At 40.3% G+C, this 12,112-nt stretch overlaps 1 protein-coding gene across 3 annotated transcripts in view; it reads left to right on the top strand.

Annotated features, from left to right (window-relative positions):
• Positions 1-12,112, top strand: part of LOC143027055 (lambda-crystallin-like) — a 29,553-nt gene that overhangs the window by 12,615 nt on the left and 4,826 nt on the right. For all 3 annotated transcript variants that reach the window (XM_076187946.1, XM_076187945.1, XM_076187947.1), the window contains 2 exons: positions 1,211-1,368; positions 1,466-1,608. In XM_076187946.1, the coding sequence (XP_076044061.1) occupies positions 1,211-1,368; positions 1,466-1,608 (301 nt within the window). The remainder of the gene's footprint in view (positions 1-1,210; positions 1,369-1,465; positions 1,609-12,112) is intronic.

Consider the following 12,112-nt stretch of genomic DNA (forward strand, 5'->3'; position numbering starts at 1 on the left):
CAGATCTGGGTTCATCCTTAACCTGTTCATTTCCATCAGAAAATCTGTTAAACCACCAATAGAAACTTGCTTGGCTCATCTCTTCATCCCCATAGGCCTCCTTTAATATTCCATAAGCTTCTTGTTTGGTTTTCTTAAGTTTAATACAAAATTTGATGGCGTAACATTGCTCCATGTTTCGCTGCATCTTGACATGTGTTCATAGATCAGCAAACCGAATCAGACTGGTTCCACCAGGTTTACTGCTGCGCTCATACCTACAAATATAGAAAGTTGCCAGTTATTCATTTTATAGAATATATGTATGTGTACTTCACCATGAAGTAGTATTTTGATCAAATCATATTTAATGTCTCGCCTGACATTTTCTCATTACTTATTGAACATACCTTGTAGATGCATAAATATATGGCATAGCTTAGGTGACATAGCCCAAGCTCAAACAATACACGAGTTCAAATCTAAATATGATGATTGGAAATCAAAGATATAGATTAAGCTGAAACCGTACATGAATTTGACTCTAGGTATATTAGAAAATTAGAGAATAGGAGACAGAACCCAACAAGTGTTGCAACTTTCCTGTATACTACAATTAAGTAAATACCTGTTTCTGAGTTTGGTGCATTTTACTTATTCCATCATGATTCCTGGACTTCAGCTTTTTTTGTATATTATGTATATATATATATATATATATATATATATATATATATATATATATATATATATATATATATATCTATGCACACATATAAAGGAAGGGAAAAGACAGAAGATAGGGGTGAATGGAGAATGGTTATGTATGAATGATGCTGTCTGTGTGGAATAGAAGGGAGAGGTTGGAGGATGGGTGTTAGAAAGTGGTTATGTGTGAATGATATTTTGACACAGCCTGAAGGGATTCCTCCCTGTCTTCTCTTTTTCTACCTTGTTACCAAGGGAATGGGAGAGAGGCAGGGATGACCCATCATCCAGGAGGAGCCAAGAAAAGAGGAAGGGAGGGGTGATGAATGGGAGTGGAGTATGTGGGGATGAAATGGGTGGGAATGGATTTATGCCTTTTGACTTTGGCTATCTCCCTTGTAAGGGGGAAAAACCCTTGGTATATGTATATATATATATGTATTTATATATATATATATATATATACACACACACACACATATATACATATATTTATGATTGTTTATAATTTTACTTTTTTCAGGTGAACCCTCCATACTATGTACCCTTAGTAGAAATAGTGCCTGCTCCATGGACATTAAAGTCTGTAGTAACTAGGACTCGCCAAATTATGGAAGAAATTGGACAGTCTCCTGTTACATTTTCCAAAGAAATTCCTGGTTTTGGTCTCAACCGGATTCAGTAAGTATTTTTTTTCTCTTCTTTATGATTTTTATTTCTTTTAATATATTGGTTGGACTGTGGTTAAGTTTTGAGATTTATTCAAACCTATTTGCAGATATACTATTCTTAATGAATGCTGGCATTTAGTGAACAGTGGGATTCTGAGTGCTGCTGATGTTGATACTGTAATGAGTGAAGGATTGGGACCAAGATATGCTTGGATGGGTCCATTGGAGACTGCTCATCTTAATGCTGAAGGTAATGTTGATGACTTTAAGTACGGTAATAGAATTCTTTAGTCATTACATAATAATGTGCTTTGCACACAGGAAACAAATTGTTTTTATATAGAAAAGAATAGCACATTTATTCAATTTTCACATCTTCCACTCTGTCAGCCAATCTTAATACTCCAACAACAACCCTCAGATATAAGTCCCACAGAGACCCTCCCACACCAGACAAGAACCACACTACCATGCCTGTGCTTAGGGCTGTACTAACACAGAGTAGATTTGGCCACAGATTTAAACTGCCCCAGATGCAACCACCATATAGAAAACACAAAGCACCTCATACTACCATGCCCCATAGTAACAATCCACAGACAACAACAAAGTATCTCCTCTCAAAGTGACACATGGTCCCACACTGAGGCTGTTGCCAGTTTCCTCAAGGCTGCTGGTTACCTTGGAGCTATAGGTCTCTTGCAAGAGAGACTTGAGACAATAGATTGATTGATTGATACTGCTGACTCAGTATATTACACACCATGCAAGTAAAAGATGAAGTGCAAGTAGTTATCAAAATGATGAAAGTAGGTAAGGCACTTGTGTTACATGGGTGTCATGCAGAATGTGAAGAAGGGACATACAGTAATAGTGGACTGGCTAGTGAGGTTGTTTAGTATGATATGTCTAAGGGAGGGTAGAGTGCCATAGGATTGGAGGAGTGCCTGTAGAGTTCCACTTTACAAAGGAAAGGGGGACAAATGTGAGTGTATTAGTTTCAGAGGGATCAGTTTGTTGAGTGTTGTTGTTGTTGTTGTCGTTCCCTAGACTGTCTGTCCGAGCAGTCCCGTCTCCCCAAGGAATGCCATAGCCGAAACTGGGTTTTCCCACAAATCCTTTATAGAGCGTATGTTGTGTTGTTTGCGTGCATGATTGTGTATAATGCAGTCTTCCATTATGTGTTGTATGGTATGGGGTGAAGTGTTACATCCTGGGCAGCTGTTCACAATGCGGTCATCCAGCCTCTTCTGGTAGCTTAGAAGTGCTGGGTGGTGACCGCACCGCAGTCTGGCCAAGTGGACTCTGTCCTTTCGTGGGAGAGAGGATTCAGAAGGGTGGATATCAGGGGGTCTGGCATGCAGCAGTGTGTTGTCTTTCAGTGTATTAATGGAGCGGTGAGTGATATGATTATGAATATGTTTCCGGAGGCTGGTATTTGGTGGTTGTGGAGGAAGAGAAGAGTGTATCTGTGCGTGATAAAGGTCTTTGGGTGTTGTTTTAATGTTTCTTGGTGTGTGTGGGTGTTCTGCTATGTAGTGTAGCGGGTGTAATGTGTTTGTGGTGGCTGCGGCAAGTGTTTGTGTGCCTCTCATGTCGAGGTGGTCCTTGACTTTGAGGACTTTTGTTTCATGGTGTAAATGGTCTGTAGGTGTTGTATTTGTGCAGCCTGTAATTGTTTTTAGGGCTTTGTTTTGTATGATTTGAAGGGTGTTGTGGTGTGTCTCACTGAGATTAGGAGCCCATGCAGGACTCGCATAATTCAACACTGAGCGTATGCATTGTTTGTATATTGTTATATTAGTTTCTTTGTTTTGTCCAAATGTTGTTCCAGTGATTGACTTAAGTGCGTTAAGTCGGGTGTGCATTTGTTTTTTATGTTTGTGATGTGTTGTTTGAAAGACATGGATGTATCGTATGTTACACCAAGAATTTTCGGTGTGTTTGTGTGTGGTATTAGAGTGTTGTTGATGTAGAGATGAGGTATGTATTTGTGTTCTTTTGTCCAGTTGGTGAGAAGTGTTGCTGTAGATTTGGTTGGAGCTATTTTGAGTCTGTTTGTGATGAACCATGTGTTGAGTGTGTCAAGGTATGGCTGGATTATTTCTGCAGCTTTGTCTGTGTTACGATGTGTGCATGTGATTGTTATGTCGTCTGCGTAGGAAGAGATTTGTATTTCTGAGGTGTCTGGCGTGGGTAAGTCATGCATGTGTAGATTAAATAGTGTGGGAGATAGAACTGAGCCCTGTGGTACTCCGTTCTTAATGTGTCTGATGTGCGATGATTGGCCATTATATGACACGTAAGCATTCCTACCTGCCAGATAATTGGCCAGCCATCTTTTGGTGTTATTGTGCATGTCTGTGTTATATATTTTATTTGTTAGGTTGTGGCGGGGGATAGCATCAAAAGCTTTACTAATGTCTAATGTTATAAGAAGTGTTCTTTGGTGGGGCCTATCTGAATTGATGCCATCTAAAATTCTTTGTGTGAGGTTTGTCAGAAGAGTGTTTGTGGAGTGTAGTGGCCTAAAACCGTGTTGTGAGTCAGCAAGGGGAATATGTGGTGTGACAAGTTTAAGTATTAGGCGTTCAATGACTTTAGAGGGGGTGCAGAGAAGTGTGATTGGGCGGTGCGATGTTGGGATTGTTGGGTCTTTGTTCGGTTTTGGAATGGTGATTATTTTACCATGCTTCCAGATGTCGGGTATAGTGTTGTGTGAATAGCTGTAGTTTGCAATGTTTGTGAGTGCGTGTATACCTTGTGGTCCAATGTGTTTTAGGTGGATGTTGCTTATGTTATCAGGGCCACAGGCAGATGAGTGCTTGAGACTATGTATTATGATTTTTGTCTGACTGGCTATGAAGGGTGTATAGTCTGAGTCTGTGGGAAAGTCTTTCTTACGTCGAATGGTGCGTCGGTCGTCAGGGTGAGAGAAGTGAGATGGCTTGTCTGTGCAAAATGACGTATGAGTGCGTTTGCTTCTCTGTTTGAGGGTAGATTATCTGTTGTTGTGATTATTGCTGCGTGAGAGCGTGTAGTGTTACTGTTGGATAGTGTAATGCTGTTGAGTGTTTTGTACAATTTGCTGGTGTTTGTTTTGTGATCAAGTGTATTGATAAAGTTTTGCCAATTTTGTGTTTTTTGTTCATGTATTTTATTGGCAATCACAGTGTTTAGTGTTTGTATTTGGTCTGCTATGTTTTGAGGGATAGGTGTAGGGGTATTGTGTTTAAGTGTGTCACGTTGTCTGATGAGGCCTTGGATTTCTGGTGTGAAGTTGGGGTTGTGTGATTTTCTGTTGCCTCTAGGGATGTATCTCTTGTCTGCGTTTTGTATGATTGTATTAAAAGTGTGCACAGCATTGTTTATGTTTGTGATTGGTGTACTGTTAAGTGTATCAAAATGTTGTTCTGTCTCTTCAGTAAAAGCTTCCCAGTTAGCTCTCTTGTAATTGGTGTAAGTGTGTCTATGGCCAACTGGGGTGCATCTTGTTTTGGTGGTGATGATGATTGGAAGGTGGTCAGAGCCAAGGGTTCCGACCACTCTCCATGATGTTGTTGGGGTTAGGCAGGGGGAGCAAAAGGTGATATCAGGAGAGGAGGGAGTGTAGAGGGCATGGTGTGGAATATGTGTATGATTATGTGTGTTGTTCATGATAGTCAATGAGTCAAACTGAGTCTGTATATCAAGCCCTCTGTCTGTGTCAGGGTTGTCGACATATCAGGCAGACGACTTGGCGTTGAAGTCTCCACCCATGATCAGGTTGGGGATTGAGGCTAGTTGGCTAAAATGAGGCCTGAAGGTGTCTGGAACTGTGGGGGATAATTGGGGGGGAATGTACATGTTAACTATTGTCAGTGTTGAATTGTTGCCTGTGCGGATTCAAATGGATTGGATTTCTGTTGTGTTATCTGTGGTAGGGAGGAGAATTTTGGTTGTGGCACTTGTGTCCACAAAACAGATGGAGTGGTGGATCAGGGGGATGAGTCCACCGCCATAGCCATCAGTCCGGTCTGATGGTGGTGTAACTATGAAATGATGGTGTTTTGTGTGAGTGTCTTAGTTTTGTTTCTTGTAAAATCGCAAAGTGTATGTTGTGTTGTTTAAGAAAGTGTTCAAGTTCATGTTTTTTCGTGTTAATACCGTCAATGTCGTGTTGTAATATGTTGATGTTGTGTGTTTTGTATGTGTTGTATGTTGCCGTTTGGGGTTGAGGTTGGGGTGGTAGTGGGGAAGGTGTAGGATCTGACTCAGAGGGAGGGAAAGGAGAGATCGGGGACAAAGGAAAGGGAGTACTAATTGGGGGTAAGGGCAAAGGGAAATTGGGAGTGGGTAAGGGTGCTGGCTGTGGTTGGGGAGGTGGGAGTGGGGTTACTGGAGGGCAGGTAGAACATGTCCAAATGTTTGTGTATTGGTTTATGTCAGCAAGTGTTGTACAAGTGAGGTGGGCCCAGTTTTTGCACATGTTACACTGAACTGACCCCTTTGTCTGTCTGCTCGAAGTAATGGGTTTAGAGCATGTTGGGCATGTGTATTTTATGGTGGGCCCAGGATTGCTGTCTACATCTCCAGCTAAAAGTAGAAGAAGAGGGGTGATCGCCGGAAAATCACCCCTCGGTGCAGAAAAAATGTAATATTGCATGTTGGGAAAAAGGATTGTGGTACTCCCCAAGGTAGGCGTAGCTCCTCTTGGGGATCGGTGCCACCTGCGTAGAGCTGATGGCCAGGGGTGGTTGCTGCCGTTTGGCCCCCAACTCTTGGGGTTGGGGGGTGGTCCCACAACGTAGACGCTGCAGCTCCAGTTTGTTGAAGTTTGTTGAGTGTAGTTGGGAAGGCTTATGGACGGATTTTAACTGAGAGGATTAGGAGAGGAACAGAGGGAGTAATTGGTGTGGAACAGTGTGGGTTTAGGAAAGGTAGGGGTTGTGTAGATCAGATTTTTGTGGTAAGACAGACTTGTGAGAAACCTTAGCAAAATGTGAGGATGTATTTTGGGCCTTTATAGATTTGGAAAAGGCTTATGACAGGGTAAACAGAAAGGCACTGTGAGAGGTTTTGCAGATATATAAGATTGGGGGAAAGCTGTTAAGGGCAGTCAAGAGTTTTTAATGATAGTAGTAGAGTAGTGTGGAAGGCAGAGGTAGAAGGAGTGAACATGAGGGCATGACCAAGGATGGGATGGATGGAGTAAAAAGGGCATTGGGAAAGGTGAATATCTGTTGAGGAAGGAAGGGAGAAGACAGAAGATGGGGTGAGTGTAGAATGGTTGTATATGGATGATGTTGTGATGCATGGAAGAGAGTGGGTGGGGAAGGGGGGGAGGGAGTATGTATTTACCTAGTTGTATTTTGCAGGAAGGGGAGCTATGCTCGTGGTGTCCCGCCTTTGTATCTCGCAGTGTCTTGTTTGCTTTTAAACTCATGAATGGTTTTTGCACATACAGTTTCCTTATCCAGTTTGTTCCAAGTGTCCAATACTCTATGTGGAAAACTATTTTTCTTCAGTTCTCTTCTGTAGCTATGTTTTTTTATTTTCTTTCCATGCCCTCTTGTGTTTCTCTTGTCCCAGTTTAGTAAGTCCTCTCTATCGAGTATCTCTGTGCCTTTCATGATTCTGTAGATGGTCAGTAGGTCACCTCTCTCTCTTCTTTGCTCCAGCATCGGTAATTCCAGTTTAGCCAATCTCTCCTCATATGATAGGTTTGCAAGTGGAGGTACCATTTTTGTTGCTGCTCTTTGGATTCTTTCTATTTTCTTTATATTCTTTTTGGTACTGGGTGACCACAGTTTCACCGCATACTCTAGTCTAGGCCTTATCAATGTAACCAATATTTTTTTATCATGTCTTCGTCCAAGTATGCAAATGCCACTTTTATTGATCTTAGCAAGTTGTAAGTCTCCCCGACAATTTTGTTAATCTGTTTATCATAGGACAAGTCGTTTGTGATAATTACCCCCCAAATCTTTTTCAGATCTTACCTTCTTTACCTCCTTGGTTCCCATTGTATATTATCCTGATATTCTGTTTTTGCTTTTTCCAAACTCCATTATGCTACACTTCTTAGTATTAAAGTCCACTTCCCATTTCTGACTCCAGTTCCATACCTTATTCAGGTCTTCCTGCAGTGCTTCACAGTCCTTATCAGTTTCTACTTTCCTTAACAGTTTGGCATCGTCTGCAAAGAAGCTCCTGTAACAATTCACATCCTCGTCCATGTCATTCACATAAATAGCAAACATTATTGGTGCCCAAACAGGTCCTTGTGGTACTCCACTGATCACCTCTTTCCAATCTGAATATTTTTCTCTGAGCACTACTCTCATCTTTCTATCAGGAAGTCCTCCATCCATTTTAGTAGGTTCCCTTGTATTCCTCCTATGTGTTTCAGTTTTTTTAGTAATTTTCTGTGTGGTACTTTGTCAAAAGCTTTTTGCAAGTCTAGGAATGCACAATCAGCCCATCCATTTCTTTCTTGCACTATGTCTATTAGTCTTGAGTAGAAGCATATTAAGTTTGTGGTGCATGATCTTCCTTGTCTGAACCCAAATTGTCTTGGGTTTATTATATTGTTGTCTTCCAAATGTTTTACCCATCTATTCTTGATGATTTTCTCACAGATTTTGGCTATAGTGCTTGTTAGTGATACTGGCCTATAGTTGGTGGGTTCTTCCTTGTTTCCTCCTTTATATATTGGTACAATGTTAGCATTTTTCCAGTCATTAGGTATCTTTCCTTCTATGAGTGAGCTATTTATTATGTTGTGTATTTTGTCCATTAGTTCTTCTTTGCATTCCTTTAGAATCCAATTTGCAATACCATCCGGGTCATGTGATTTTCTGACGTCGAGTTTTTATTGGTGTTCTGATATTTCTTTTTGTGTTGTTGTAAACTCACTCATGTGGGGAGATTGCTTGTTATTATCTTCGTCCCAATTTTGTATTTTCTCTCTGGTGAAGACAGATTTAAAGTGATTGTTCATGACTTAGGCCATTTCTAATTCTTCTGTGTATTCTATATTTCCTTGGCGTAGTTTCACCATTTCCTGTTTGTTTTTAAGTTAACCATTCACATATCAATAGAATAGTTTGGGTTGATCTTTGGATTTATCTGTAATATCCTTTTCATGGTTCCTTTTCTCCTCTCTTCTCATATTAACATACTCATTTCTATAGTTTATATAAATTTGCCATTTGCTAGGTTTTTTGTCTTTTCTCCACCTTTTCCAAGCTTTGTCCCTTCTGTCTTTTGCCTCACTGCATCTTTTGTTGAACCAATATTTAATGTACTCTCTCGCTTTTGTCTTGGTACATGCCTGTTTACCCCTTCATTGTAATTTTCCATCAATATATTCCATTTCTCATCCACTGTTGTCTCTTCCATATAGAATTTTTCCCAGTTTGCATTCCGGAAGAATATCTTTAGTTTTGTAAAGTCCGTTTTGTTGTACATCAATCTTCCTTTCCTATGCTTTTCATTTCTCTCCATGTCTATTTCTTCCTTTAGTACAGTTTCAATGAGTATATGGTCACTCTTTCCAATTGGTGTCTTGTAATGGATTTTGTCCACAATTTCAGGTTCTATTGTAAATATTAAATCTAGTTTTGACGGCTCTTCATTACTTCTGTACCTGGTGTTTTCACTGACCCATTGGGTCATTGTGTATTCCATGGTCATGTCTAGCAGTACATTACCCCACAAGTCGTCTCCTCCTCACACTGTCATGTTATCCCAACAAATTTCTTTGCAATTGAAGTCCCCCATAATTACCAGATTACCCCTGCCCATTAGTATCTCATTTAGTGATTTCCTTGTATCTTCTAGCATTTTCGTATGATCGTTCTCTTGCCAATCGTTCGTTTTTGTGGGCACATAGGTCACCACAAACTTTCTAATTTTCATATTTTTGCCTTCGGATTTTATCATGATCTGTTCAACATTACCTTTGCCCTCTGCAATTTTTGTCACATTTAAGTCTTTCTTGGCCAAGAACATGATTCCTCCTCCCTGTTTCTTGTCCCTGTTTTTAATCATGTAATTATATAGACCTTGTCCAATATCAATGGATGGTATTTCACCTCTTAGTTTAGTCTCTACAATTCCCATAATGTCTGGTTTTTCTTCTAACAGGTAATCGTTGAGTTTGTTCAGACCTGAAATTAATCCGTCAATGTTAGTATAGGCCTTTTTTAATTTTCTTCTTCCTCCATTATTTTTTCTGTCTTTGTTTTTTCGTTTTGATGTGCCATTTTCTCAATCTCATGTCGATTACTCTTCAATGGAATTCCTTGCTTTCTGTCTCCATTCTCATCAAGTTTTTTTCCTTTGCTTCTTCTCTTAGTGACTTTTCTTTTTCTAATTCCTCAGTATTCATTTCTCTTTTTATCTATATCTTATTGTACTTTTCACTCTTTGCCAAGTTGCCTACTTTTTCAGATATGTCTTCTACTACCATCTGTGACCTTAATTTTATCTTTAGAGGTCGATTCCTATCCTTAGAATAGCGACCGATTCTATATGTCTCGTCCAGGTCTTTGCATGCATCTCGTGCTTCCCCCCTGAATTTCATTTAGGATTTCTACTGCTGTAATTTTTCTTCTTTTTCTCTCATGTACCTTGCCAATCCCTGTTTTTCTTTTAGTCCATATACCACAATACATTTTTTCCTATCTACTGTATCTCTGACCCAATTAGCTTTTTCATTAATCACTTGGATAATTGTGTCTTTTGCATTATCCTGCATTTGCTGCTTGACTATTTCTTTGAAAGCAATTTCCTTATTTTCAGTGTTTTCCTTCCACTTAATTTTCTGAATACTTTCCTCACCTAGGTTCTCTTCAATTTTTTCCGTCATTTCTTGTATTTTATTGTTCACTCTTTCTTTAAGTTTTCGCTATTGTTATTATCATTAATTCTTTTCGTTATCATTCTTCAGCTCATTTATATCCCTTTTCATTTCTTTAATCTCATTTGTAAGATCCAAGTTGGTTTTTCTTATGTCAGAAATTTCATGATTCGCTTGTGCTAAGCAGTCCATTAGTCCAATGATATCCTTTCTTAAGTCCATAATTTCATTCTCCCACCGAATCCTATTTTTGCTCATATCCCTCTCTATCTCTAATAATAATCCACTTAAGTTCCTGATTTCATATTTACTAAATCCTGGAAAATCTTTGTCGTTGATACATGTGGTTCAGGGATGTTTGTTTACATCGCAGTTTGATGCCAGATGGCTCTGGTTTGTGATTGGCTTTTGAGTCGTTGTTTTCTTTCATTTTCGCTAATTCCGTGTTAATACAATTGACTAGCACTGCAGAGATATCATTTCGGACACTCACGATCACTCTCCACCCCTACAATACAAACCAGGTTTCCTTTTTCATCGTAAATCCTCTTCTTCTTGGTCCCGCGACAACGATGACAACGACAGAGGTGTTTACGGCGTGAATGCGAGTGTGTGTGAATGATATTTTGATGCAACCCAAAGGGATTTCACCCCATCTCTTTTACTGTATGATGGGATGGAGATGGGGGGGGGGCATCGATTAAATGAAGTAGCCTTGCTGTGGATGTGCTGTGTCTTGCTACATTGCTTCTGATCTAGGGCAGTGGGTGAGATGCAGGGATGACCTGTCATCCAGGAGCCAAGAGGGAGGGAGGGGGTGATTGGGTGTGCAGTATGTGGGAATGGAATGGGTGGGAGTGGTGTTTATGCCTCTGTTTTTTGGCTACCTCCCTTGTAATGGGGAAAAAGATGGTATATGTATGTGTTAGAATTGGAAATGGAGAGAGTGAGCGGTTTGCGGTTAAGTTGGGACTGTGTCAGGAATGTGTCATGTCATCATGACTGTTCACTGTGTACATGGACGGGATGGTACAGGAGGTAAATGTGATGGTAATGGGCAGGGGATTGGAGATGGTTTAAAAAAATGGAGAAAAGTGGGATGTGAACTAGTTGTTGTTTGCTGATGACACTGTGGTTGTGGCAGGATCAGAGAGGATTAAGGGAGTTAATGACAGAGTTTGGGAAGGTATGCAGTAGGAGAAAGTTGAAGGTAATTGTGGGTAAAAACAAGATGAGGTGTGCAAGGAGAGAGAATGTCAGTGAGTTGGAAGTGAGTCTTAAAGGAAAGAGGCTGGAGGAAGTGGATTGCTTTAGATATTTGGGGACACATGTAGCTGGAAAGGAATAAATGGAGGTAGAGGTGAATTGTAGATTGAGAGAACCAAGTAAAAACCTTGGGGGATTAAAAAATATCATGAGAAATAGACATTTGGGAAAGGATGCTAAGAGGAGATTGTATGAAGGGATGATTGTGCCAACAGATTTGTATGGGGCAGAGACTTGGAATTTAAGAAAGGCAATTTGAATGTCTTTGAGATCAAATGTCTGAGAATTGTGGTAGGGATTACTAGGTTGGATAGAGTGAGAAACAAGGAGGTAAGGAGGAGAGCAGGAGTGAAAAAGGAGATGACAGATAGCACTGATGAAAGAGTATTAGGATGGTTTGGACATACAGAAAAAATGAGTGAGGAAAGATTAGTAAAAGAGCTGTGGAATGCAGAGGTACAGGGAGTGAATTTAAGGGGACGACTAAGGATGAGATGGATGGGTCGGGTGAAGGAGGCGTTGAGCAAAAGGGGAATGTCTGTTGAGCAAGGAAGGGAGGCAGCAGGAGATAGGGATGAGTGGAGAGTGGATGTGTATAGATGATACTGTTATGCAAGGAAGGGAGTGGCAGGGGATAGGGGGT

This window comes from Oratosquilla oratoria, chromosome 7 (genome assembly GCF_046742065.1).
Source record: "Oratosquilla oratoria isolate Oo_2021 chromosome 7, ASM4674206v1, whole genome shotgun sequence".
Lineage (NCBI taxonomy): Eukaryota > Metazoa > Arthropoda > Malacostraca > Stomatopoda > Squillidae > Oratosquilla > Oratosquilla oratoria.